This window comes from Pseudophryne corroboree, chromosome 4 (assembly GCF_028390025.1).
Source record: "Pseudophryne corroboree isolate aPseCor3 chromosome 4, aPseCor3.hap2, whole genome shotgun sequence".
Classification (NCBI taxonomy): Eukaryota; Metazoa; Chordata; class Amphibia; order Anura; family Myobatrachidae; genus Pseudophryne; species Pseudophryne corroboree.
In genome coordinates this window covers 599,701,615-599,724,937 of record NC_086447.1, presented here as the reverse complement: position 1 = coordinate 599,724,937, position 23,323 = coordinate 599,701,615, and the positions used below count along the sequence as shown (strand labels likewise).

Genomic DNA, 23,323 nt, shown 5'->3' with positions numbered 1-23,323 from the left:
ACCCGGGATTCAAAATCCTTCCTTATTGTGTCCGCTCTTCCGGGCACAGTATCCTAACTGAGGTCTGGAGGAGGGTCATAGTGGGAGGAGCCAGTGCACACCAGTTAGTCCTAAAGCTTTCTTAGTTGTGCCCAGTCTCCTGCGGAGCCGCTATTCCCCATGGTCCTTACGGAGTCCCAGCATCCACTGCGGACTACGAGAAATAGATTTACCGGTGAGTAAAATCTTATTGTTCTCCTTTGTCTGCAAGCAGAGGCGGATATGGGGCTGAGACTGGGCTCCATCAAGGTCCAGATCTCTGCTTTGTCCATCTTCTTCCAAAAACAATTGGCTGTTCTTCCTGGGGTTCAGACCTTTTTGAAAGGGGTTCTGCACATTCAGCCTCCCTTTGTGGCGCCTACGGCTCCATGGGATCTGGATGTGGTGTTGCAGTTCATACAATCTGCTTGGTTTGAGTCTCTACAGGAGGCTGATATCAAGTTTCTCACGTGGAAGTCGGTCACCTTGTTGGCCTTGGCTTCTGTGCGACGCGTGTCTGAATTGGGGGCTTTATCTTGTAAAATCCCCTATCTGATCTTCCATGAAGACAGGGCGGAACTTAGGACTCGTCCACAGTTCCTGCCTAAGGTTGTGTCGGCTTTCCACATCGACCGGCCTATTGTGGTGCCAGTGGCTACTGACTCCTCAATTAATTCAAAGGCCTTGCATGTAGTGAGGTCTTTGAAGATTTACGTGAAGAGGAGGGCTCGTCATAGGAAAAGTGACTCTCTGTTTGTCCTCTATGATCCAAAGAAACTTGGATGTCCTGCTTCTAAGCAGTCGATTTCACGCTTGATCAGGTTCACTATCCAGCATGCTTATTCCACGGCAGGGTTGCCGTGTCCGAAATCCGTAAAGGCCCACTCTACTCGTAAAGTGGGTTCTTCCTGGGCGGCTGCCCGGGGTGTCTCGGTGATACAACTCTGCCGAGCAGCTACTTGGTCTGGGTCGAACACGTTTGCCAAGTTTTACAAGTTTGATACTTTGGCCTCTGATGACCTCATGTTTGGTCAGGCAGAGTTGCAGGAGCCTCCTGTAAACGCTGATTTACATACAGGACTAAAAGCAACACTTTAAAAAGACATTTCATACACTTTAAATGAAGCCGCTATACTTAATCCACAACCTACGTACTTATTACACCATTAGCGTACAGAGTCCCGTACCGTGTACGGACTTTGCGTACAAACGCTGTGCTGACTGTACAAAGTACACGCAGCGCGTACACACCCAAAGATACACCCTGAACCCTTAACAGCTATGCATGCGATAGTAATACACTTTAAACCTTAGCAGGGAAAGGAAAACACGACACCAGATTGTATTTAAACTGCTGAGTTCTGAAACCACAACATATTATTACTGAAAGGGGGATACAATAACAAAGCAATACAAAACAAGAGAATGTCTACAGTCAATGGTACATACATGTTTGGATTTCGCCGCGCTACCCAGTCTGGTCCTCGGTCATCTAGATAGATAACTTTGAGAGTCTTGTGTGACCAGGCCTGCAGCTGGCTCACCAAAGTCATGGCGGAAATGATGGTTCTTCTTCGCAAACAAGGGGTTTCAATTATCCCGTACTTGGACGATCTCCTGATAAAGGCGAGGTACAAGGAACGGTTGCTGAGAAGTGTAGAGTTGTCACTCTCGGTTCTGCGACAGCACGGTTGGGTGCTCAATTTGCCGAAATCCCAGTTGATTCCTACCACTCTGCTTCCTTTTCTGGGCATGATTCTGGACACGGATTTACAAAAGGTATTTCTTCCAGAAGAAAAGGCTCGGGAACTGCAGACGATGGTCAGGGAACTTCTGAAGCCGTCGAGTGTGTCGATCCATCATTGTACTCTGGTTCTGGGGAAGATGGTTGCGGCGTACGAAGCCATACCATTTGGCAGATTTCATGCCCGGGTGTTTCAGTGGGACTTGCTGAGCAAATGGTCCGGGTCTCACCTACACATTCACCGGAAGATAAGTCTATCTCCCAGAGCCAGAATTTCTCTCCTGTGGTGGCTACAGGGTCATCACCTCCTAGGGGGACGTCGATTCGGTATCCAGGATTGGGTACTTCTGACAACAGATGCAAGTCTCCGGGGCTGGGGCGCAGACACCCAAGGAAGAAACTTCCAGGGAAAATGGTCGCTCCAGGAAGCCTGTCTCCACATAAATATTCTCGAGTTAAGAGCCATTTACAACGGCCTGCTACAAGCAAGAAGCCTTCTTCAGGGTCGACCAGTTCTGGTACAGTCAGACAACATCACAGCGGTGGCGCATATAAACCGGCAAGGCGGAACGAGGAGCAGAGCGGCAATGGCGGAGGCCACAAAGATCCTTCGCTGGGCGAAACAACACGTGAGTGCACTGTCAGCAGTTTTCCTGCCGGGGGTGGATAACTGGGAAGCAGATTTCCTCAGCAGACACGATCTCCATCCGGGAGAGTGGGCTCTTCACCAAGAGGTTTTTGCAGAGGTGACAAGACGCTGGGGAATTCCGTTGATGGACATGATGGGGTCTCGGCTCAACAAGAAGCTCCCGAGGTATTGTTCCAGGTCAAGGGACCCACAAGCCACTGCAGTGGACGCCCTGGTGTCTCCGTGGGTGTTCCAGTCGGTGTATGTGTTCCCTCCACTTCCTCTCATTCCAAAGGTGCTGAGGATCATTCGACGAGCAAGGGTTCAGGCGATTCTCGTCGTTCCAGACTGGCCAAGAAGGGCCTGGTACCCGGATCTTCAGGACTTACTGGTGGAAGATCCGTGGCCGCTTCCTCTAAGAGAGGATCTGTTGTTGCAGGGTCCATGCGTGTTTCCAGACTTACCGCGGCTGCGTTTGACGGCATGGAGGTTGAGCGCCAGATATTAGCTCGTAAGGGTATTCCCAGGGAGGTCATTCCAACTCTCATTGAGGCTAGGAAGGAGGTTACGGCGAAACACTATCACCGTATTTGGAGGAAGTATGTTTCCTGGTGTGAGGCTAAAAGGGCTCCTGCTGAGGTTTTTCACTTGGGTCGTTTTCTCCACTTTTTACAGGCGGGCGTAGATGCAGGCCTGAAATTGGGTTCCATCAAAGTGCAGATTTCGGCTTTATCTATTTTCTTTCAAAAAGAATTCGCTGCCCTCCCGGAGATTCAGACCTTTGTGAAAGGAGTAATGCATATCAATCCTCCGTTTGTACCTCCTGTAGCTCCATGGGACCTTGATGTCGTCTTACGGTTTCTCATGTCTTCCTGGTTTGAACCTTTGCGTAAGGCTGAGTTGAAGTTTCTCACCTGGAAGGTGGTTATGCTTTTGGCGCTGGCGTCTGCCAGGCGGGTGTCGGAGTTGGCGGCTTTATCTCATAAGAGCCCGTACTTGATTTTTCATTCAGATAGGGCGGAATTGAGGACTCGTCAACAATTTCTACCGAAGGTGGTTTCTTCATTTCACATTAACCAACCTATTGTGGTTCCGGTGGCTACGGAAACGGTGGCGATTCCGAAATCTCTAGATGTTGTAAGAGCGTTGAAAATCTACGTCTCTAGGACAGCTGTTACTAGGAAGACTGAGGCGTTGTTTGTTTTGTATGCTGCCAACAGGATTGGTCATCCCGCTTCAAAACAGACTATTGCACGCTGGATTTGTAGTACGATCCAGCAGGCTCATTCTTTGGTCGGACTACCGGTACCGAAGTCGGTAAAAGCCCATTCTACCAGGAAAGTGGGCTCATCTTGGGCGGCTGCCCGGGGCGTTTCGGCGTTACAACTTTGCCGAGCGGCTACTTAGTCGGGTTCTAACACGTTCGCTAAGTTCTATAAGTTTGATACCCTGGCCGATGAGGACCTGGCGTTTGCTCAGTCGGTGCTGCAGAGTCGTCCGCACTCTCCCGCCCGTTCTGGAGCTTTGGTATAATCCCCATGGTCCTTTTAGAGTCCCCAGCATCCTCTAGGACGTAAGAGAAAGTAGGATTTTGGTACTTACCGATAAATCCTTTTCTCCTAGTCCGTAGAGGATGCTGGGCGCCCGTCCCTGTGCGGACTATTACTTGCAGTGTTTTTTCTTGCTGGTTAATTTAGTTTATACACGAGTTGTGTATTGGTTTGTTGCAGCTTGTTGCTGGTATTAATGCATACTGTTATCTGGTTTGAGGTTATTCCGGTTGTACGGTGTGTTTATGGTGTGGGCTGGTAGTTTGGTAGCCCTTAGTTAAAACAAAAATCTTTCCTTGAAATGTCCGTCTCTCCTGGGCACAGTTCCTATAACTGGGGTCTGGAGGAGGGGCATAGAGGGAGAAGCCAGTTCACACCCAGATTAAGTCTTTTTAGTGTGCCCAAGCTCCTGCGGATCCCGTCTATACCCCATGGTCCTTTTGGAGTCCCCAGCATCCTCTACGGACTAGGAGAAACGGATTTATCGGTAAGCACCAAAATCCTATTTTATCCATAAGAAACTTTTGGCCTAGGGGTGCAGCGAAAACAATTCTGATACTCTATGGCGCCGTGATTCAAAAAGATTTGGGAACCACTGGCATATTGTCACAAAATATAATAGTTAATACAGCACACAATGATGTTGATGTTATAAGATTATACATAAAAGCAGAGGAAAATAATTAAAAGAAAAAAAAAAGCATAAATAAACTCAAACTCTCTCCATATCAGGGTGTGAAAAAAATCATGATTTAAAAAAAATTAAAAATTGATTTTATTTATTTTAATTGGATTTTTTAGTTTAATTGTTTTTTTAATTTAAATTGTATTTTTATAAAAATAATCAAGTAAATAAACCAAATAAAAATACTAATGCAAAGTTCTTTGTCTCACCATGAATCATGGGCATGGCACAACAAACTACATACAAATCACACAGACTGCAAAAGGAAAGAAACAGCAGTGATATAAGTTACAATAGTTGGCAAGCACCAAACCAAGGTGGTTATTCAGGTTTGTCAGCAATTGGGCAAAACCATGTTGTGCTGCAGGTGTGGCAGATGTAACGTGCAGAGAGATTTAGATTTTGGTGGGTTAAATTGTTTCTATGCATTGTAATTACCGCCTGCTTCATTTCTACACTACAATTTAGATTTTAACACACCCCACCCAAATCTAACACACACTGCACGTTACATCTACCCCATTCATGGTTATGCCCAATTGCTAACTTTTTAGGTTTGCTAAAAAACCTGAATAAGGGCCCAAATATGGAAAATACTCTTTCTACTGAAGCTGATGATGCTGCAGCTGTTAGCAATTGCTCTACTTATGCCATGATATTTTCATTAACAGCTACAGTTTCTGATTCAATGTGCATTTTCCACAAGTGTATTGGTGCCACTGTTGGCACAACATCGTGGTTAAACACGAGGTCATTAAACGGGGTTGCTTTTGCTTGGAACTTGACTAGTGTTGGTAGAAGGGTATTTGAATGTGGATATTTTTCTTTGGCAAACTTAAGAGCTTGTAACTTTTCTTCTTCAGTTAAACAACTCCCACAGTAATGTAGGTAAATCAAGTAAGCAAGAAAATGTGCAAGTCCTAATGCTTGATTACAGCGGTCCAAAATGTAATTCTTTCAAACTATCCTCCAATTCTTTCCACGCATGTACAGCATTGAAAACAACAATAATTTAAATCAGTGATTAAAAAAAAAAAAAGCATGTGATTTAAATCATGATATTAATCTAGTTGATTTAAATCAGCACATCCTGCTCCATGTCTCCCCTCCAGAGGATTAATATTTACGTTTTTAAATGTGACTGATTTGTATTTATCACTTAAATTGATGTTCCCTTGATGATTAAGATAGTTTTATAGTTCTCATTTATTGAAATGTCTTTAACCTTAATGATCAGAATATTGATCACTAGTAATTACTTAAATGACTTTAAAAAAATCAAAAGATCACTCCTGATTTTAATATGCTTTCTGGCTAAAAAAAGTTTAAAGATCTCAGCGTAGGTCAGTGGTTCCCAAACCTTTTTTTAAATCATGGCGCCTTAAAGTATACCTTTTAAAGCAGGGGTGGCCAACCAGTCAGAGACAAAGAGCCAAAAAATCTTGTTAGGTATGTCAAAGAGCCGACATCAACCCGAAGGCGCGTGTGCAAAAATGGGGTGTGGCCTTGTGCCTGCTAGGCCACACCCCTGGTATAAAATACAATGAAAATGCCAGATCCACATTTAATACATTTTAAAGCTAGATCCAACAAAAAATACATTAAAAAAAAGACACTTCCACATAAAATAATAATAAAAATCCAGATCCACATAACATATTGAAACAGCCATATGCACATAATACACTTCAGCTCCTCCATGTGTCACTCCAGTCAGCACCCTCCTGTGTCGCTCCAGCCAGCCCATGTGTGAATGTGTCACTCCTGCTAGTACCCTCCTGTGTCACTCCAACCAGCTCCCCCATGTGTCACTCCTGCCAGCACCCTCCTTTATCACTCCAGTCACCTCCCCCATTATGTCTCTCCTGCCAGGATCCTTCTGTGTCACTCCAGCCAGCTCCCCCTTGTGTCACTCCAGGCCACCCTCATATGTCACTACAGCCCAGTATCTGGCTCCCTCAGTTTTCAGTCGCCGTAGTGCTGCAGTGTGTCTGGCTGGAGTGCACCGGTTTCCAGGATCTATTGTGGTCAGGTGACTTTGAGTGTTGAGAGCCATATTTGAATAAAGAAAGAGCCGCATGCGGCTCAAGAGCCACGTGTTGGCCACGACTGTTTTAAAGTATAAGAAAAAAATTTCATAGCACCCCTAGGCCAAAAGTATCTTATTGAGCAATTTTAAGACAAAATATTAAGTTCAGCTGTGTGGTGAAAGACCAGATTTGCTTCTGTTTGTCCACACTGTATGATTGGTAGCCACCAGCACTGGTTTTGCCTATTACATTGACCATAAATAAATTGAAATGGTCCTGGACAACCAATCCAAGGCACCCCTGCAAGTGTTCTGAGGCACCCCAGGGTGCCACGGCACACAGTTTGAGAACCACTGGCTTAGATTATTTTGAACTAGCATAAAATCACACATTTCCCCCTGTATGTACCCCTGCATCGGGCTCTATGTACTCTGTGTTCCCCTTAATTTCTCTTTTGAGACTTACATCCTTCCCATATGCACTACAAATGTGTTTGATAGGGGTCAGTCCAATTAACCTCAAAGGGAGAGAGTTGCAATTGCAGTGGTGCTGAAATGCCGGCACAGGCACAGCAATTTGCCTTCTTGCGGCCTGGTCTCACCCCGAATTTGGGTATTTTTGTATCGTATACAGCTACACTTGCTTGAGCCATGAAGAACTTATGGTTAATTGGATTAACCCCTTTGTGCTCTGTTGTGCATATGTCCTTTTTGTAAATATTTTACTTGAAATCAGTTCTCTCTAAATTTATATACTTAAATGAAAACATTTTTACCATTTTAGTTTTGTTTTTTTAAGTATGCCTCTTGTATTGTAACATTGGATATTGCTAATTTTTATATGTATTTTATTATTTTCTGCAGAATTGATGTTTTTGGAGACAAGTGCGCTTACAGGAGAAAATGTGGAGGAAGCATTTGTACAATGTGCAAGGAAAATACTGAATAAAATTGAATCAGGTATAACAAAATTATAGATATAGACCAGCAGTGGCCAACCTGTGGCTCTTGAGCCACATGCGGCTCTTTATGTCTTCAAATGTGGCTCCTAACACACAGTCACATGACCACAACAGATCCGGTACCCACTGCTCTCCAGAAAAACACGCAGCAGCACTACGGGGACTTAGAACTGAGGGAGTCAGATACTAGAGATAAGACACCCACCAGCAAACAGAGTACACATAAGGGGCTGCTGCAATGGCATGAATTGGGGGAAGCTGAAGTGACACATGAGGGTGCTGGCTGAAGTGACAGGAGGGTGCTGGTTGGAGTGACAAGAGGGTGCTGGTTGGAGTGACACATGGGGGAGCTGAAGCGTATTATGTGAATCTGGATTTTTCAATATATTTTATGTGGATCTGGCTTTTACAATTATTTTATGTGGAAGTGGCTTTTTCAATGAATTTTATGTTGGATCTGGCTTATTCAATGTATTTTATACCAGGGGCGTGGCCTAGAAGGCACAAGGCCACACCCCATTTTTGCTCGATGTCGGCTCTTTGACGTACCTAACACATTTTTTCTCTAATGTCCTAAGTGGATGCTGGGGACTCCGTCAGGACCATGGGGTTTAGCGGCTCCGCAGGAGACAGGGCACAATAATAAAAGCTTTAGGATCAGGTGGTGTGCACTGGCTCCTCCCCCTATGACCCTCCTCCAAGCCTCAGTTAGATTTTTGTGCCCGGCCGAGAAGGGTGCAATCTAGGTGGCTCTCCTGAGCTGCTTAGAATAAAAGTTTAAGTTAGGTTTTTTATTTTCAGTGAGTCCTGCTGGCAACAGGCTCACTGCTATGAGGGACTTAGGGGAGAGAAGTAAACTCACCTGCGTGCAGGATGGATTTGCTTCTTAGGCTACTGGACACCATTAGCTCCAGAGGGAGTCGGAACACAGGTCTCACCCTGGGGTTCGTCCCGGAGCCGTGCCGCCGACCCCCCTTGCAGATGCCGAAGTTGAAGAGGTCCAGAGGTCCAGAAACAGGCGGCAGAAGACTTTCAGTCTTCATAAGGTAGCGCACAGCACTGCAGCTGTGCGCCATTGTTGTCAGCACACTTCATACCAGCGGTCACTGAGGGTGCAGGGCGCTGGGGGGGGCGCCGTGGGCAGCAATGTATTATACCTTTTTTATGGCTAAAATACATCACATATAGCCCTTGAGGCTATATGGATGTATTTAACCCCTGCCAAATCTCACAAACTCCGGGAGAAGAGCCCGCCGTTTTAGGGGGCGGGGCCTATTCTCCTCAGCACACGGCGCCATTTTCCTGCTCAGCTCTGCTGTGAGGAAGGCTCCCAGGCTCTCCCCTGCACTGCACTACAGAAACAGGGTTAAAACAGAGAGGGGGGGCACTTATTTGGCGATATGATTACATATGTGAAAATGCTATAAGGGAAAACACTTGTATAAGGGGTTGTCCCTGTATAATTATAGCGTTTTTGGTGTGTGCTGGCAAACTCTCCCTCTGTCTCCCCAAAGGGCTAGTGGGGTCCTGTCCTCTATCAGAGCATTCCCTGTGTGTGTGCTGTGTGTCGGTACGTGTGTGTCGACATGTAGGAGGACGATGTTGGTGAGGAGGCGGAGCAAATTGCCTGTATTGGTGATGTCACTCTCTAGGGAGTCGACACCGGAATGGATGGCTTATTTAGGAATTACGTGATAATGTCAACACGATGCAAGGTCGGTTGACGACATGAGACGGCCGGCAAACAAATTAGTACCTGTCCAGGCGTCTCAGACACCGTCAGGGGCTTGTAAAAACGCCCATTTACCTCAGTTGGTCGACACAGACACGGACACTGACTTCAGTGTCGACGGTGAAGAAACAAACGTATTTTCCTTTAGGGCCACACGTTACATGTTAAGGGCAATGAAGGAGGTGTTACATATTTCTGATACAGGTTGAGTATCCCATATCCAAATATCCGAAATACGGAATATTCCGAAATACGGACTTTTTTTAGCGAGAGTGAGATAGTGAAACTTTTGTTTTCTGATGGCTCAATGTACACAAACTTTGTTTAATACACACAGTTATTAAAAATATAGTATTAAATGACCTTCAGACTGTGTATATAAGGTGTATATGAAACATAAATGAATTGTGTGAATGTAGACACACTTTGTTTAATGCACAAAGTTATAAAAAATATTGGCTAAAATGACCTTCAGGCTGTGTGTATATAGTGCATATAAAACATAAATGCATTCTGTGCTTAGATTTAGGTCCCATCACCATGATATCTCATTATGGTATGCAATTATTCCAAAATACGGAAAAATCCTATATCCAAAATACCTCTGGTCCCAAGCATTTTGGATAAGGGATACTCAACCTGTACTACAAGTACCACAAATAAGGGTATTATGTAGGGTGGGAATAATCTACTTGTAGTTTTTCCTGAATCAGATAAATTAAAGTGTGTGATGATACGTGGGTTTCCTCCGATAGAAAATTATTGGAGGTATACCCTTTCCCGCCAGAAGTGAGGGCGAGTTGGGAAACACACCTTAGGGTGGATAAGGCGCTCACACGCTTATAAAAACAAGTGGCGTTACCGTCTCCAGATACGGCCGCCCTCAAGGAGCCAGCTGATAGGAAGCTGAAAAATATCCTAAAAAGTATATACACACATACTGGTGTTATACTACGACCAGCAATCGCCTCAGCCTGGATGTGCAGCGCTGGGGGGGCTTGGTCGGATTTCCTGACTGAAAATATTGATACCCTTGACAGGAACAATATTTTATTGACTATAGAGCATTTTAAGGATGCATTTCTATATATGCGAGATGCGCAGAGGGATATTTGCATTCTGGCATCAAGAGTAGATGTGATGTCCATATCTGCCAGACGATGTTTATAGACACGACAGTGGTCAGGTGATGCAGATTCCAGACGGCACATGGAAGTATTGCCGTATAAAGGGGCGGTCCATCGGACCTGGTGGCCATGGCAACAGCTGGAAAATCCACTTTTGTTACCCCAAGTCACATCTCAGCAGAAAAGGACACAGTCTTTTCAGTCTCAGTCCTTTCGTACCCAAAAAGGCAGGCGGGCAAAAGGCCAGTCATATCTGCCCAGGGTTAGAGGAAAGGGAAGAAGACTGCAGCAGGCAGCCCATTCCCAGGAACAGAAGTCCTCCACAGCTTCTGCCAAGTCCGCAGCATGACGCTGGGGCCATACAAGCGGACTCAGGTGCGGTGGGGGGTCATCTCAAGAGTTTCAGCACGCAGTGGGCTCACTCGCAAGTGGACTCCTGGATCCTACACGTAGTATCCCAGGTGTACATTGGAAATTCGAGACGTCTTCCCCTCACAAGTTCCTGAAGTCTGCTTTACCAACGTCTCCCTCCGACAGGGAGGCAGTATTGGGAAAAAATTCACAGGCTGTATTCCCAGCAGGTGATAATCAAAGTACCCCTCCTACAACAAGGGAAGGGGTATTATTCCACACTATATTGTGGTACTGAAGCCAAACGGCTCGGTGAGATCTAAAAGATTTGAACAATTACATACAAGGGTTCAAATCAAGATGGAGTCACTCAGAGCAGTGATAGCGAACCAGGACGATATGGTGTCACTGGATATCAGGGACGTTTACCTACATGTCCAAATTTTGCCCTTCTCACCAAGGGTATCTCAGGTTCGTGGTACAGAACTGTCACTATCAGTTCAGACGCTGCCGTTTGGATTGTCCACTGCACCCCGGGTCTTTACCATGGTAATGGCCGAAATGATGATTCTTCCTAAAAGAAATATGGACGCTTTCCTGATAAGGGCAAGGTCCAGAGAACAGTTGGCGGTCGGAGTAGCACTATCTCAAGTAGTTCTACGACAGCACGAGTGGATTCTAAATATTCCAAAATCGCAGCTTTTTCCGACGACACGTCTAATGTTCCTAGGAATGATTCTGGACACAGTCCAGAAAAGGATGTTTTCTCCCGGAGAAGAAGGCCAGGGAGTTATCCGAGCTAGTCAGGAATCTCCTAAAACCAGGAAAAGTATCAGTGCATCATTGCACAAGGGTCCTGTGAAAAATGGTGGTTTCTTACAAAGCGATCCCATTCGGTAGATTTCACGCAAGAACCTTTCAGTGGAATCTGCTGGGAAAATGGTCCGGATCGCATCTTCAGATGCATCAGCGGATAACCCTGTCTCCAAGGACAAGGGTGTTTTCTTCTGCGGTGGCTGCAGAGTGCTCATCTATGAAAGGGCCGCAGATTCGACATTCAGGACTGGGTCCTGGTGACCACGGATGCCAGCCTGAGTGGCTGGGGAGCAGTCACACAAGGAAAAAATTTCCAGGGAGTGTGATCAAGTCTGGAGACTTCTCTCCACATAAATATACTGGAGCTAAGGGCAATTTACAAGGCTCTAAGCTTAGCAAGACCTCTGCTTCAAGGTCAGCCGGTATTGATCCAGTGGGACAACATCACGGCAGTCGCCCACGTAAACAGACAGGGCGGCACATGAAGCAGGAGGGAAATGGCAGAAACTGCAAGGCAGCAGTGGCCAACCTGTGGCTCTTGAGCCACATGCGGCTCTTTATGTCTTCAAATGTGGCTCCTAACACACAGTCACATGACCACAACAGATCCGGTACCCACTGCTCTCCAGAAAAACACGCAGCAGCACTACGGGGACTTAGAACTGAGGGAGTCAGATACTAGAGATAAGACACCCACCAGCAAACAGAGTACACATAAGGGGCTGCTGCAATGGCATGAATTGGGGGAAGCTGAAGTGACACATGAGGCTGCTGGCTGAAGTGACAGGAGGGTGCTGGTTGGAGTGACAAGAGGGTGCTGGTTGGAGTGACACATGGGGGAGCTGAAGCGTATTATGTGAATCTGGATTTTTCAATATATTTTATGTGGATCTGGCTTTTACAATTATTTTATGTGGAAGTGGCTTTTTCAATGAATTTTATGTTGGATCTGGCTTATTCAATGTATTTTATACCAGGGGCGTGGCCTAGAAGGCACAAGGCCACACCCCATTTTTGCTCGATGTCGGCTCTTTGACGTACCTAACACATTTTTTCTCTAATGTCCTAAGTGGATGCTGGGGACTCAGTCAGGACCATGGGGTTTAGTGGCTCCGCAGGAGACAGGGCACAATAATAAAAGCTTTAGGATCAGGTGGTGTGCACTGGCTCCTCCCCCTATGACCCTCCTCCAAGCCTCAGTTAGATTTTTGTGCCCGGCCGAGAAGGGTGCAATCTAGGTGGCTCTCCTGAGCTGCTTAGAATAAAAGTTTAAGTTAGGTTTTTTATTTTCAGTGAGTCCTGCTGGTAACAGGCTCACTGCTACGAGGGACTTAGGGGAGAGAAGTAAACTCACCTGCGTGCAGGATGGATTTGCTTCTTAGGCTACTGGACACCATTAGCTCCAGAGGGAGTCGGAACACAGGTCTCACCCTGGGGTTCGTCCCGGAGCCGTGCCGCCGACCCCCCTTGCAGATGCCGAAGTTGAAGAGGTCCAGAGGTCCAGAAACAGGCGGCAGAAGACTTTCAGTCTTCATAAGGTAGCGCACAGCACTGCAGCTATGCGCCATTGTTGTCAGCACACTTCATACCAGCGGTCACTGAGGGTGCAGGGCGCTGGGGGGGGCGCCGTGGGCAGCAATGTATTATACCTTTTTTATGGCTAAAATACATCACATATAGCCCTTGAGGCTATATGGATGTATTTAACCCCTGCCAGATCTCACAAACTCCGGGAGAAGAGCCCGCCGTTTTAGGGGGCGGGGCCTATTCTCCTCAGCACATGGCGCCATTTTCCTGCTCAGCTCTGCTGTGAGGAAGGCTCCCAGGCTCTCCCCTGCACTGCACTACAGAAACAGGGTTAAAACAGAGAGGGGGGGCACTTATTTGGCGATATGATTACATATGTGAAAATGCTATAAGGGAAAACACTTGTATAAGGGGTTGTCCCTGTATAATTATAGCGTTTTTGGTGTGTGCTGGCAAACTCTCCCTCTGTCTCCCCAAAGGGCTAGTGGGGTCCTGTCCTCTATCAGAGCATTCCCTGTGTGTGTGCTGTGTGTCGGTACGTGTGTGTCGACATGTAGGAGGACGATGTTGGTGAGGAGGCGGAGCAAATTGCCTGTATTGGTGATGTCACTCTCTAGGGAGTCGACACCGGAATGGATGGCTTATTTAGGAATTACGTGATAATGTCAACACGATGCAAGGTCGGTTGACGACATGAGACGGCCGGCAAACAAATTAGTACCTGTCCAGGCGTCTCAGACACCGTCAGGGGCTTGTAAAAACGCCCATTTACCTCAGTTGGTCGACACAGGCACGGACACTGACTTCAGTGTCGACGGTGAAGAAACAAACGTATTTTCCTTTAGGGCCACACGTTACATGTTAAGGGCAATGAAGGAGGTGTTACATATTTCTGATACTACAAGTACCACAAATAAGGGTATTATGTAGGGTGGGAATAATCTACTTGTAGTTTTTCCTGAATCAGATAAATTAAAGTGTGTGATGATACGTGGGTTTCCTCCGATAGAAAATTATTGGAGGTATACCCTTTCCCGCCAGAAGTGAGGGCGAGTTGGGAAACACACCTTAGGGTGGATAAGGCGCTCACACGCTTATAAAAACAAGTGGCGTTACCGTCTCCAGATACGGCCGCCCTCAAGGAGCCAGCTGATAGGAAGCTGAAAAATATCCTAAAAAGTATATACACACATACTGGTGTTATACTACGACCAGCAATCGCCTCAGCCTGGATGTGCAGCGCTGGGGGGGCTTGGTCGGATTTCCTGACTGAAAATATTGATACCCTTGACAGGAACAATATTTTATTGACTATAGAGCATTTTAAGGATGCATTTCTATATATGCGAGATGCGCAGAGGGATATTTGCATTCTGGCATCTAGAGTAGATGTGATGTCCATATCTGCCAGACGATGTTTATAGACACGACAGTGGTCAGGTGATGCAGATTCCAGACGGCACATGGAAGTATTGCCGTATAAAGGGGCGGTCCATCGGACCTGGTGGCCATGGCAACAGCTGGAAAATCCACTTTTGTTACCCCAAGTCACATCTCAGCAGAAAAGGACACAGTCTTTTCAGTCTCAGTCCTTTCGTACCCAAAAAGGCAGGCGGGCAAAAGGCCAGTCATATCTGCCCAGGGTTAGAGGAAAGGGAAGAAGACTGCAGCAGGCAGCCCATTCCCAGGAACAGAAGTCCTCCACAGCTTCTGCCAAGTCCGCAGCATGACGCTGGGGCCATACAAGCGGACTCAGGTGCGGTGGGGGGTCATCTCAAGAGTTTCAGCACGCAGTGGGCTCACTCGCAAGTGGACTCCTGGATCCTACACGTAGTATCCCAGGTGTACATTGGAAATTCGAGACGTCTTCCCCTCACAAGTTCCTGAAGTCTGCTTTACCAACGTCTCCCTCCGACAGGGAGGCAGTATTGGGGAAAAATTCACAGGCTGTATTCCCAGCAGGTGATAATCAAAGTACCCCTCCTACAACAAGGGAAGGGGTATTATTCCACACTATATTGTGGTACTGAAGCCAAACGGCTCGGTGAGATCTAAAAGATTTGAACAATTACATACAAGGGTTCAAATCAAGATGGAGTCACTCAGAGCAGTGATAGCGAACCAGGACGATATGGTGTCACTGGATATCAGGGACGTTTACCTACATGTCCAAATTTTGCCCTTCTCACCAAGGGTATCTCAGGTTCGTGGTACAGAACTGTCACTATCAGTTCAGACGCTGCCGTTTGGATTGTCCACGGCACCCCGGGTCTTTACCATGGTAATGGCCGAAATGATGATTCTTCCTAAAAGAAATATGGACGCTTTCCTGATAAGGGCAAGGTCCAGAGAACAGTTGGCGGTCGGAGTAGCACTATCTCAAGTAGTTCTACGACAGCACGAGTGGATTCTAAATATTCCAAAATCGCAGCTTTTTCCGACGACACGTCTAATGTTCCTAGGAATGATTCTGGACACAGTCCAGAAAAGGATGTTTTCTCCCGGAGAAGAAGGCCAGGGAGTTATCCGAGCTAGTCAGGAATCTCCTAAAACCAGGAAAAGTATCAGTGCATCATTGCACAAGGGTCCTGTGAAAAATGGTGGTTTCTTACAAAGCGATCCCATTTGGTAGATTTCACGCAAGAACCTTTCAGTGGAATCTGCTGGGAAAATGGTCCGGATCGCATCTTCAGATGCATCAGCGGATAACCCTGTCTCCAAGGACAAGGGTGTTTTCTTCTGCGGTGGCTGCAGAGTGCTCATCTATGAAAGGGCCGCAGATTCGACATTCAGGACTGGGTCCTGGTGACCACGGATGCCAGCCTGAGTGGCTGGGGAGCAGTCACACAAGGAAAAAATTTCCAGGGAGTGTGATCAAGTCTGGAGACTTCTCTCCACATTAATATACTGGAGCTAAGGGCAATTTACAAGGCTCTAAGCTTAGCAAGACCTCTGCTTCAAGGTCAGCCGGTATTGATCCAGTGGGACAACATCACGGCAGTCGCCCACGTAAACAGACAGGGCGGCACATGAAGCAGGAGGGAAATGGCAGAAACTGCAAGGATTCTTCGCTGGGCGAAAAATCATGTGATAACACTCTCAGCAGTGTTAATTCCGGGAGTGGAAAACTGGGAAGCAGACTTCCTCAGCAGGCATAACCTCCACCCGGGAGAGTGGGGACTTCAGCGGGAAGTCTTCCACATGATTGTAAACCGTTGGGAAAAACCAAAGGTGGACATGATGGCGTCCCGCCTGAACAAAAAACTAGACAGATATTGCGCCAGGTCAAGGGACCCTCAGGCAATAGCGGTGGACGCTCTGGTAACACTGTGGGTATACCAGTCAGGGTATGTGTTCCCTCCTATGCATCTCATACCAAAAGTACTGAGAATCATAAGAAGGAGATGAGTAAGAACGAAACTCGTGGTTCCGGATGGGTCAAGAAGGACTTGGTACCCGGAACTTCAAGAGATGCTCACGGAAGAACCGTGGCCTCTACCTTTAAGAGAGGACCTGCTCCAGCAGGGGCCTTGTCTGTTCCAAGACTTACCGCGGCTGCGTTTGACGGCATGGCAGTTGAACGCCGGATCCTGAAAGGGCATTCCAGATGAAGTCATCCCTACCCTGGTCGAAGCCAGGAAGGATGTAACCGCAAAACATTTTCACCGCATTTGGCGAAAATATGTTGCGTGGTGTGAAGCCAAGAAGGTCCCTACAGAGGAATTCCAACTGGGTCGTTTCCTACATTTCCTGAAAACAGGACGGTCTATGGGCCTAAAATTAGGGTCCATTAAGGTTCAAATTTCGACCCTGTCGAATTTCTTCCAGAAAGAACTGGCTTCAGTGCCTGAAGTTCAGACGTTTGTAAAAGGGGTACTGCATATACAGCCTCCTTTTGTGCCCCCAGTGGCACCTTGGGATCTCAATGTTGTTTTGAGTTTCATAAAGTCACATTGGTTTGATCCACTCACCACTGTGGAATTAAAATATTTCACATGGAAGGTGAAGATTCTATTAGCCCTGGCTTCAGCCAGGCGTGTGTCAGAATGGGCGGCTTTATCATATAAAAGCCCTTACTTAATTTTTCATTCTGACAGGGCAGAATTGAGGACTCGTCCTCAATTTCTCCTTAAGGTGTTTTCTGTTTTTCACATGAACCAACCTATTGTGGTACCTGCGGCTACTAGGGACTTGGAGGACTCCAAGTTACTTGACGTTGTCAGGGCCCTGAAAATATATGTTTCCAGGACGACTGGAGTCAGAAAATCTGACTCGCTGTTTAGCCTGTATGCACCCAACAAGATGGGTGTTCCTGCTTCTAAGCAGACGATTGCTCGCTGGATTTGTAGTACAATTCAGCTTGCACATTCTGTGGCAGGCTTGCCACAGCCAAAATCAGTAAAAGCCCATTCCACAAGGAAGTGGGCTCATCTTGGGCGGCTGCCTGAGGGGTCTCGGCTTTACAACTTTGCCGAGCTGCTACTTGGTCAGGGGCACACCCTGACTGAGGAGGACCTGGAGTTCTCTCATTCGGTGCTGCAGAGTCATCCGCACTCTCCCGCCCGTTTGGGAGCTTTGGTATAATCCCCATGGTCCTGACGGAGTCCCCAGCATCCACTTAGGACGTTAGAGAAAATAAGAATTTACTTACCGATAATTCTATTTCTCGTAGTCCGTAGTGGATGCTGGGCGCCCATCCCAAGTGCGGATTGTCTGCAATACTTGTACATAGTTATTGTTACAAAAATCGGGTTATTCTTGTTGTGAGCCATCTTTTCAGAGGCTCCTTCTGTTATCATACTGTTAACTGGGTTCAGATCACAGGTTGTACGGTGTGATTGGTGTGGCTGGTATGAGTCTTACCCGGGATTCAATATCCTTCCTTATTATGCACGCTCGTCCGGGCACAGTATCCTAACTGAGGCTTGGAGGAGGGTCATAGGGGGAGGAGCCAGTGCACACCACCTGATCCTAAAGCTTTTATTATTGTGCCCTGTCTCCTGCGGAGCCGCTAAACCCCATGGTCCTGACGGAGTCCCCAGCATCCACTACGGACTACGAGAAATAGAATTATCGGTAAGTAAATTCTTATTTTTAGGCTCTTTGTCTCTGACTGGTTGGCCACCCCTGATATAGACACTTGATTTGTCAATGAATGTACACCGAAATATATATTGCGTTTTCTATATCTAATCTGGGGTACACGGAGATACCTTGGGTGTATACGTCACTGCTCAATTAGCTTAGTGATATCATTCAGGTGCTCAAAAGGGAGGGGTATTTCTGAGCAAGAAAAAAAGGGCATTTGGTTTCCCCCAGCACCCTGAATGATAACAGTAACCAGATATAAATCCCACATAATATTAACCAGCAAGGAGCCACATGATAATGGCTCCTTACTACAATATGTCTAAGCTAAGAGCTACCTACCTTGGAGCAACCCCATAATGCTTCATGTGGCATGTCAGGGCCTGCACCACCTCCTAATGCAGGAACCTCTCTGCCTCTCACAACAGACATATATATTGGTAGATGCTCAATTAGCTTAGTGATATCATTCAGGTGCTCGAAAAGGAGGGGTATTTCTGAGCAAGAAAAAAAGGAATTTGGTTTCCCCCAGCACCCTGAATGATAACAGTAACCAGCTATAAATCCCACATAATAGAATTCAGAGATCTTCGTTACACATATTTGCGCAAATGTGTGGTTAAGCCCCAAAGCCGCATCAAGGCGTCTCTGTATATTTGGGGTCCCTAGCGCAACTGCAACTCCTGAAGTGCAGCTTTGTGCTAGCTCTCTGCAGGTCACCAAAAGGAACAGTCAGTGGATCTGGGGCCTGCAGAGAGCTAGCACAAAGCTGCACTTCAGGAGTTACAGTTGCATCACGCTGCTGCAACTCTGTACGGCAAGATATGGTTGGAGCAGCTTTGAGCTCTGTGACTAGGATGTAGCAGTTAAGAGAGACCACTATAGGTATAAGCCCCTACTGACAGCTTAGCTGAAGGTGCCCAGGGTTATTACTGCCTGTTTCTATCTGGCAACTTGGAAGGATGTTTCCTAAGCAGCCATTTGCCTTTCTAGTGACTATTGTGCAGCCTATGTGTACTATTATAGCAGATTTGCCAGGATATTTTTTCTCATACGTCCTAGAGGATGCTGGGGACGACATCAAGACCATGGGGTATAGACTGGATCCGCAGGAGACATGGGCACTCTAAAAACTTTTCATTGGGTGTGAACTGGCTCCTCCCTCTATGTCCCTCCTCCAGACCTCAGATGTTTTTAGAAATGTGCCCAGGTCGACTGGATGCACTCTGAGGAGCTCTACTGAGTTTCTCTGAAAAGACTTATGCTAGGTTTTTTATTTTCAGGGAGATCAGCTGGCATAAAACTCCCTGCTTCGTGGGACTGAGGGGGCAGAAGCAGAACCAACTTCCTCAGAGTTTCATGGCTCTGCTTCTGGCTGACAGGACACCATTAGCTCCTGAAGGGAACTGAACGCTAGCCGTGTCTAGATGCTCCCACAGCACTGCGTCACCCCCTCACAGAGCCAGAAGTCAGAAGACAGGTGAGTATGAGAAGATTGAACTTCAATCAAGTAAGTGACGGCTGAGATACGACGCGGCTGGCAGGAGCGCAGCGCGCCATTGCTGCCCACACACACAGGCACTGCAGGGCGCGGGGGGGGGCCCTGGGCAGCAAAATACCTCTATAAACTGGCTAATAGGGGGCATAAGATGCCCAGGCACAGCCCTACCCCCGCCAGTATAAATATTACAAACAGTCTCTGAGGTAAAAAGGGCGGAGCTTCTTCCTCAGGCAGCCCAACACTGCTCAGCACCATTTTCTCTCTTCAGGCTGCAGAGATATAGCTATATAGCTGGTCCTCCTCCACTTCTGACTACAAGTATTCAGGGTGTAAATAATGGGGGCACAAAGCGATTTGGGTGCTTTACAAATGTGTTTTACTGTGTAAAGAGCGCTTCATGTCAGTGGGCATTCTGTGTTCACAGACCTTAAATACAGGCGCTGGGGTTGTGAGCTGGCTGCTCCTATACTGTGTCCCTCTGACAGATTTTACTGTGGGTCTGTCCCCAAATAAGTCCTAGTGTGTCTGTGAGTGCTGTACAAGTGTGAGGCATGTCTGAGGCAGGGAGTTCCTCCCCGGAGGAAACCATTTTAGGGACACAGAGTTGTAATGTGGTGGCGCTACCGGCACACCAAGAGCCTGCATGGATGAAAGAGCTACGTGACAGTATGCATCTGATTAACCGTAGATTGGATAAGTCTGAATCTAAGACTGCATGCTGGAGAAAATCTGTGGAAGATGTGATTTTTCAGGATGCTGTTATTCCTTTGCGGGCGGCCCCTCTGGGTCACATAAGAGACCATTTGCAAATGTTGTAAACCCTGATACCGACACGGATTCTGATTCTTGTGTCGACGATAGTGAATCCAGAGAGAGAGATCATAAATTGGCAAAAAGTATATAATATATGATTGTGGCTATAAGGGACGTGTTGGAGGTTACAGAAAGCACTCCTGTACCTCAGGAGAAAGCTTATTTATGTAAGGAAAAGAAATCCAAAAAGTCACGTTCCCTCCTTCACACAAACTAAATGCTCTGTTTGAAGGGATGTGGGTGAATCCTGATAAAAAATTTCGTATTCCCAAAAGGATTCACATAGCTTATCCTTTCCCGGTTGAAGACAGGAAAAAATGGGAGTCACCCCGTGTTAGACAGTGCACTTTCCAGGTTGACAAAGAAGGTAATTCTCCCTGCTCCTGGCACGGCTTCTCTTAAAGAGCCGGCAGACCGCAAAATGGAAACGACATTGAAATCCATTTATGTTACCAATGGTACACTGCTCAGGCCCACTATTGCCTGCGCATGAGTGAGTCGCGCTATTGAAAAATGGTCAGAAAGCGTGTCATCAGAAATTGACACGATTGATAAAGATGAGATACTCCTTAAGTTAGGGAATATCAAGGACGCTGCCGCCTACATGCTGGAAGCAATGAAGGATATTGGACTCTTGAGTTCACAAGCCGCTACCATGGCAGTATCGGCTAGGCGGGCGTTATGGATTCGCCAGTGGAAGGCGGATGCAGATTCCAAAAGAAACATGGAGGCTCTCCCATATAAAGCTGAGGCCTTATTTGGCGATGGCCTGGATGCGTTAGTCTCGGCTACCGCAGGTAAGTCAACATTTTTGCCGCCTGCACCGGCAAAAAAGACCTATCACCCGCAAATGCAGTCCGTTCGGCCCAATAAATAAAAAAGACGAGAGGTTCCCCCTTCTTTGCAGGAGGTGGAAGGGGAAAGAAGCCCACACCGGCTCCAGGTTCCCAAGAGCATAAGTCTACCCCTAATTCTGCCAAATCCCCAGCATGACGCTGGAACTCTCTTGCAGGAGGCCGCTCGGGTGGGGGCACGTCTCAAACTCTTCAGCCAGGATTGTATTTGATCTGGCCTGGGCCCCTGGGTGTTGCAAATCGTATCCCAGGGATACAAACTAGAGTTTCAAGACGTTCCCCCATGCCGATTTTTCAAATCGACCTTGCCAGCTTCTCCGCCGGAGAGAGAAGCAGTAACAGCGGCAATCCAAAAATTATGTCAAGACCAGGTCATAGTCCTGGTACTGTTGTCACAACAAGGGCAGGGTTTTTATTCAAGCCTCTTTGTTGTTCCGAAGCCGGACGGCTCGGTCAGACCGATCTTAAATCTAAAAGATCTGAATTTCTTCCTGAAAAGTTTCAAGTTCAAGATGGAATCACTTCGGGCGGTGATTGCCAGTCTGGAGGAGGGTGACTACTTGGTGTCGGTGGACATAAAAGATGCTTACCTGCATGTTCCCATTTATCCTCCTCACCAGGCTTATCTGAGATTCGCGATTCAGGATTGCCATTACCAATTCCAGACGTTACCTTTCGGTCTCTCCACGGCACCAAGGGTATTCACCAAGGTGATGGCGGAGAATGATGGTCCTCCTTCGTCAGAAAGGAGTCAATATAATCCTTTATCTGGACGACCTCCTGATAAAGGCGATATCCAGGGAGCAGTTATTACAAAACATATCCCTCTCCCTGTCAATACTCCAACAACACGGGTGGATCATAAATTACCCAAAGTCACAGTTGGAACCGACGACAAGGTTGTCTTTCCTCGGGATGATTCTGGACACAGAAGTTCAGAGAGTATTTCTTCCGCTGGAAAAGGCTCTGGAAATCCAGAAAATGGTAAAACAGATATTGAAACCATCAAGTGTGTCGATCCATCAGTGCATTCGGTTGTTGGGGAAGATGGTGGCGGCCTACGAGGCCATACAGTTTGGCAGGTTCATGCCAGAGTATTCCAGTGGGACCTGTTGGACAAATGGTCTTGGTCACACCTACACATGCACAGAAAGATAATCCTGTACTCAAAAACCAGGATTTCGCTCCTGTGGTGGTTGCACAGCTTTCACCTGCTAGAGGGACGCAGGTTCGGGATTCAAGACTGGGTCTTAGTAACTATGGATGCAAGTCTCCGAGGCTGGGGAGCAGTCTCTCAGGGAGAAAACTTCCAGGGACGTTGGTCACAACAGGAAGCCTGCCTTCACATAAATGTTCTGGAGCTAAGAGCCATTTACAACGGCCTTCAACAAGCGGTACATCTTCTTCAAGATCGTCCCTTGCAGATCCAGGCAGACAATGTAACAGCAGTCGCATACATAAACAGGCAGGGCGGAACGAAAAGCAGAGCGGCAATGGCAGAGGCGACAAAAATCCTCCGCTGGCAGAAAAACATCTACCAGCTCTGTCGGCAATATTCATTCTGGGAGTAGACAACTGGGAAGCAAACTACCTCAGCAGACACGATCTCCATCCAGGAGAGTGGGGCCTCAACCAAGAAATCTTCGCAGAGGTGACAAGTCTTTGGGGATTTCCTCAAATAGACATGATGGCGTCTCGTCTAAACAAGAAGCTTCAGAGATACTGTTATAGGTCGAGAGACCCTCAGGCAGTAGCAGTGGATGCACTGGTGACCCAGTGGGTGTTTCCGTTAGTGTATGTTTTCCCTCCACTTTCGCTGATCCGAAAAGTACTCAGGATCATAAGAAAGACAAGGGTTCGAGCAATCTTCATTGCCCCAGACTGGCCAAGAAGGGCTT

General features: G+C 47.0%; 1 protein-coding gene across 1 annotated transcript in view; it reads left to right on the top strand.

Moving 5' to 3' along the window:
- LOC134910021 (ras-related protein Rab-4A) overlaps positions 1-23,323 on the top strand; it is a 308,271-nt gene that overhangs the window by 117,908 nt on the left and 167,040 nt on the right. The window contains exon 6 of the mRNA XM_063917561.1: positions 7,519-7,614. Coding sequence (XP_063773631.1) covers positions 7,519-7,614 — 96 coding nt within the window. The remainder of the gene's footprint in view (positions 1-7,518; positions 7,615-23,323) is intronic.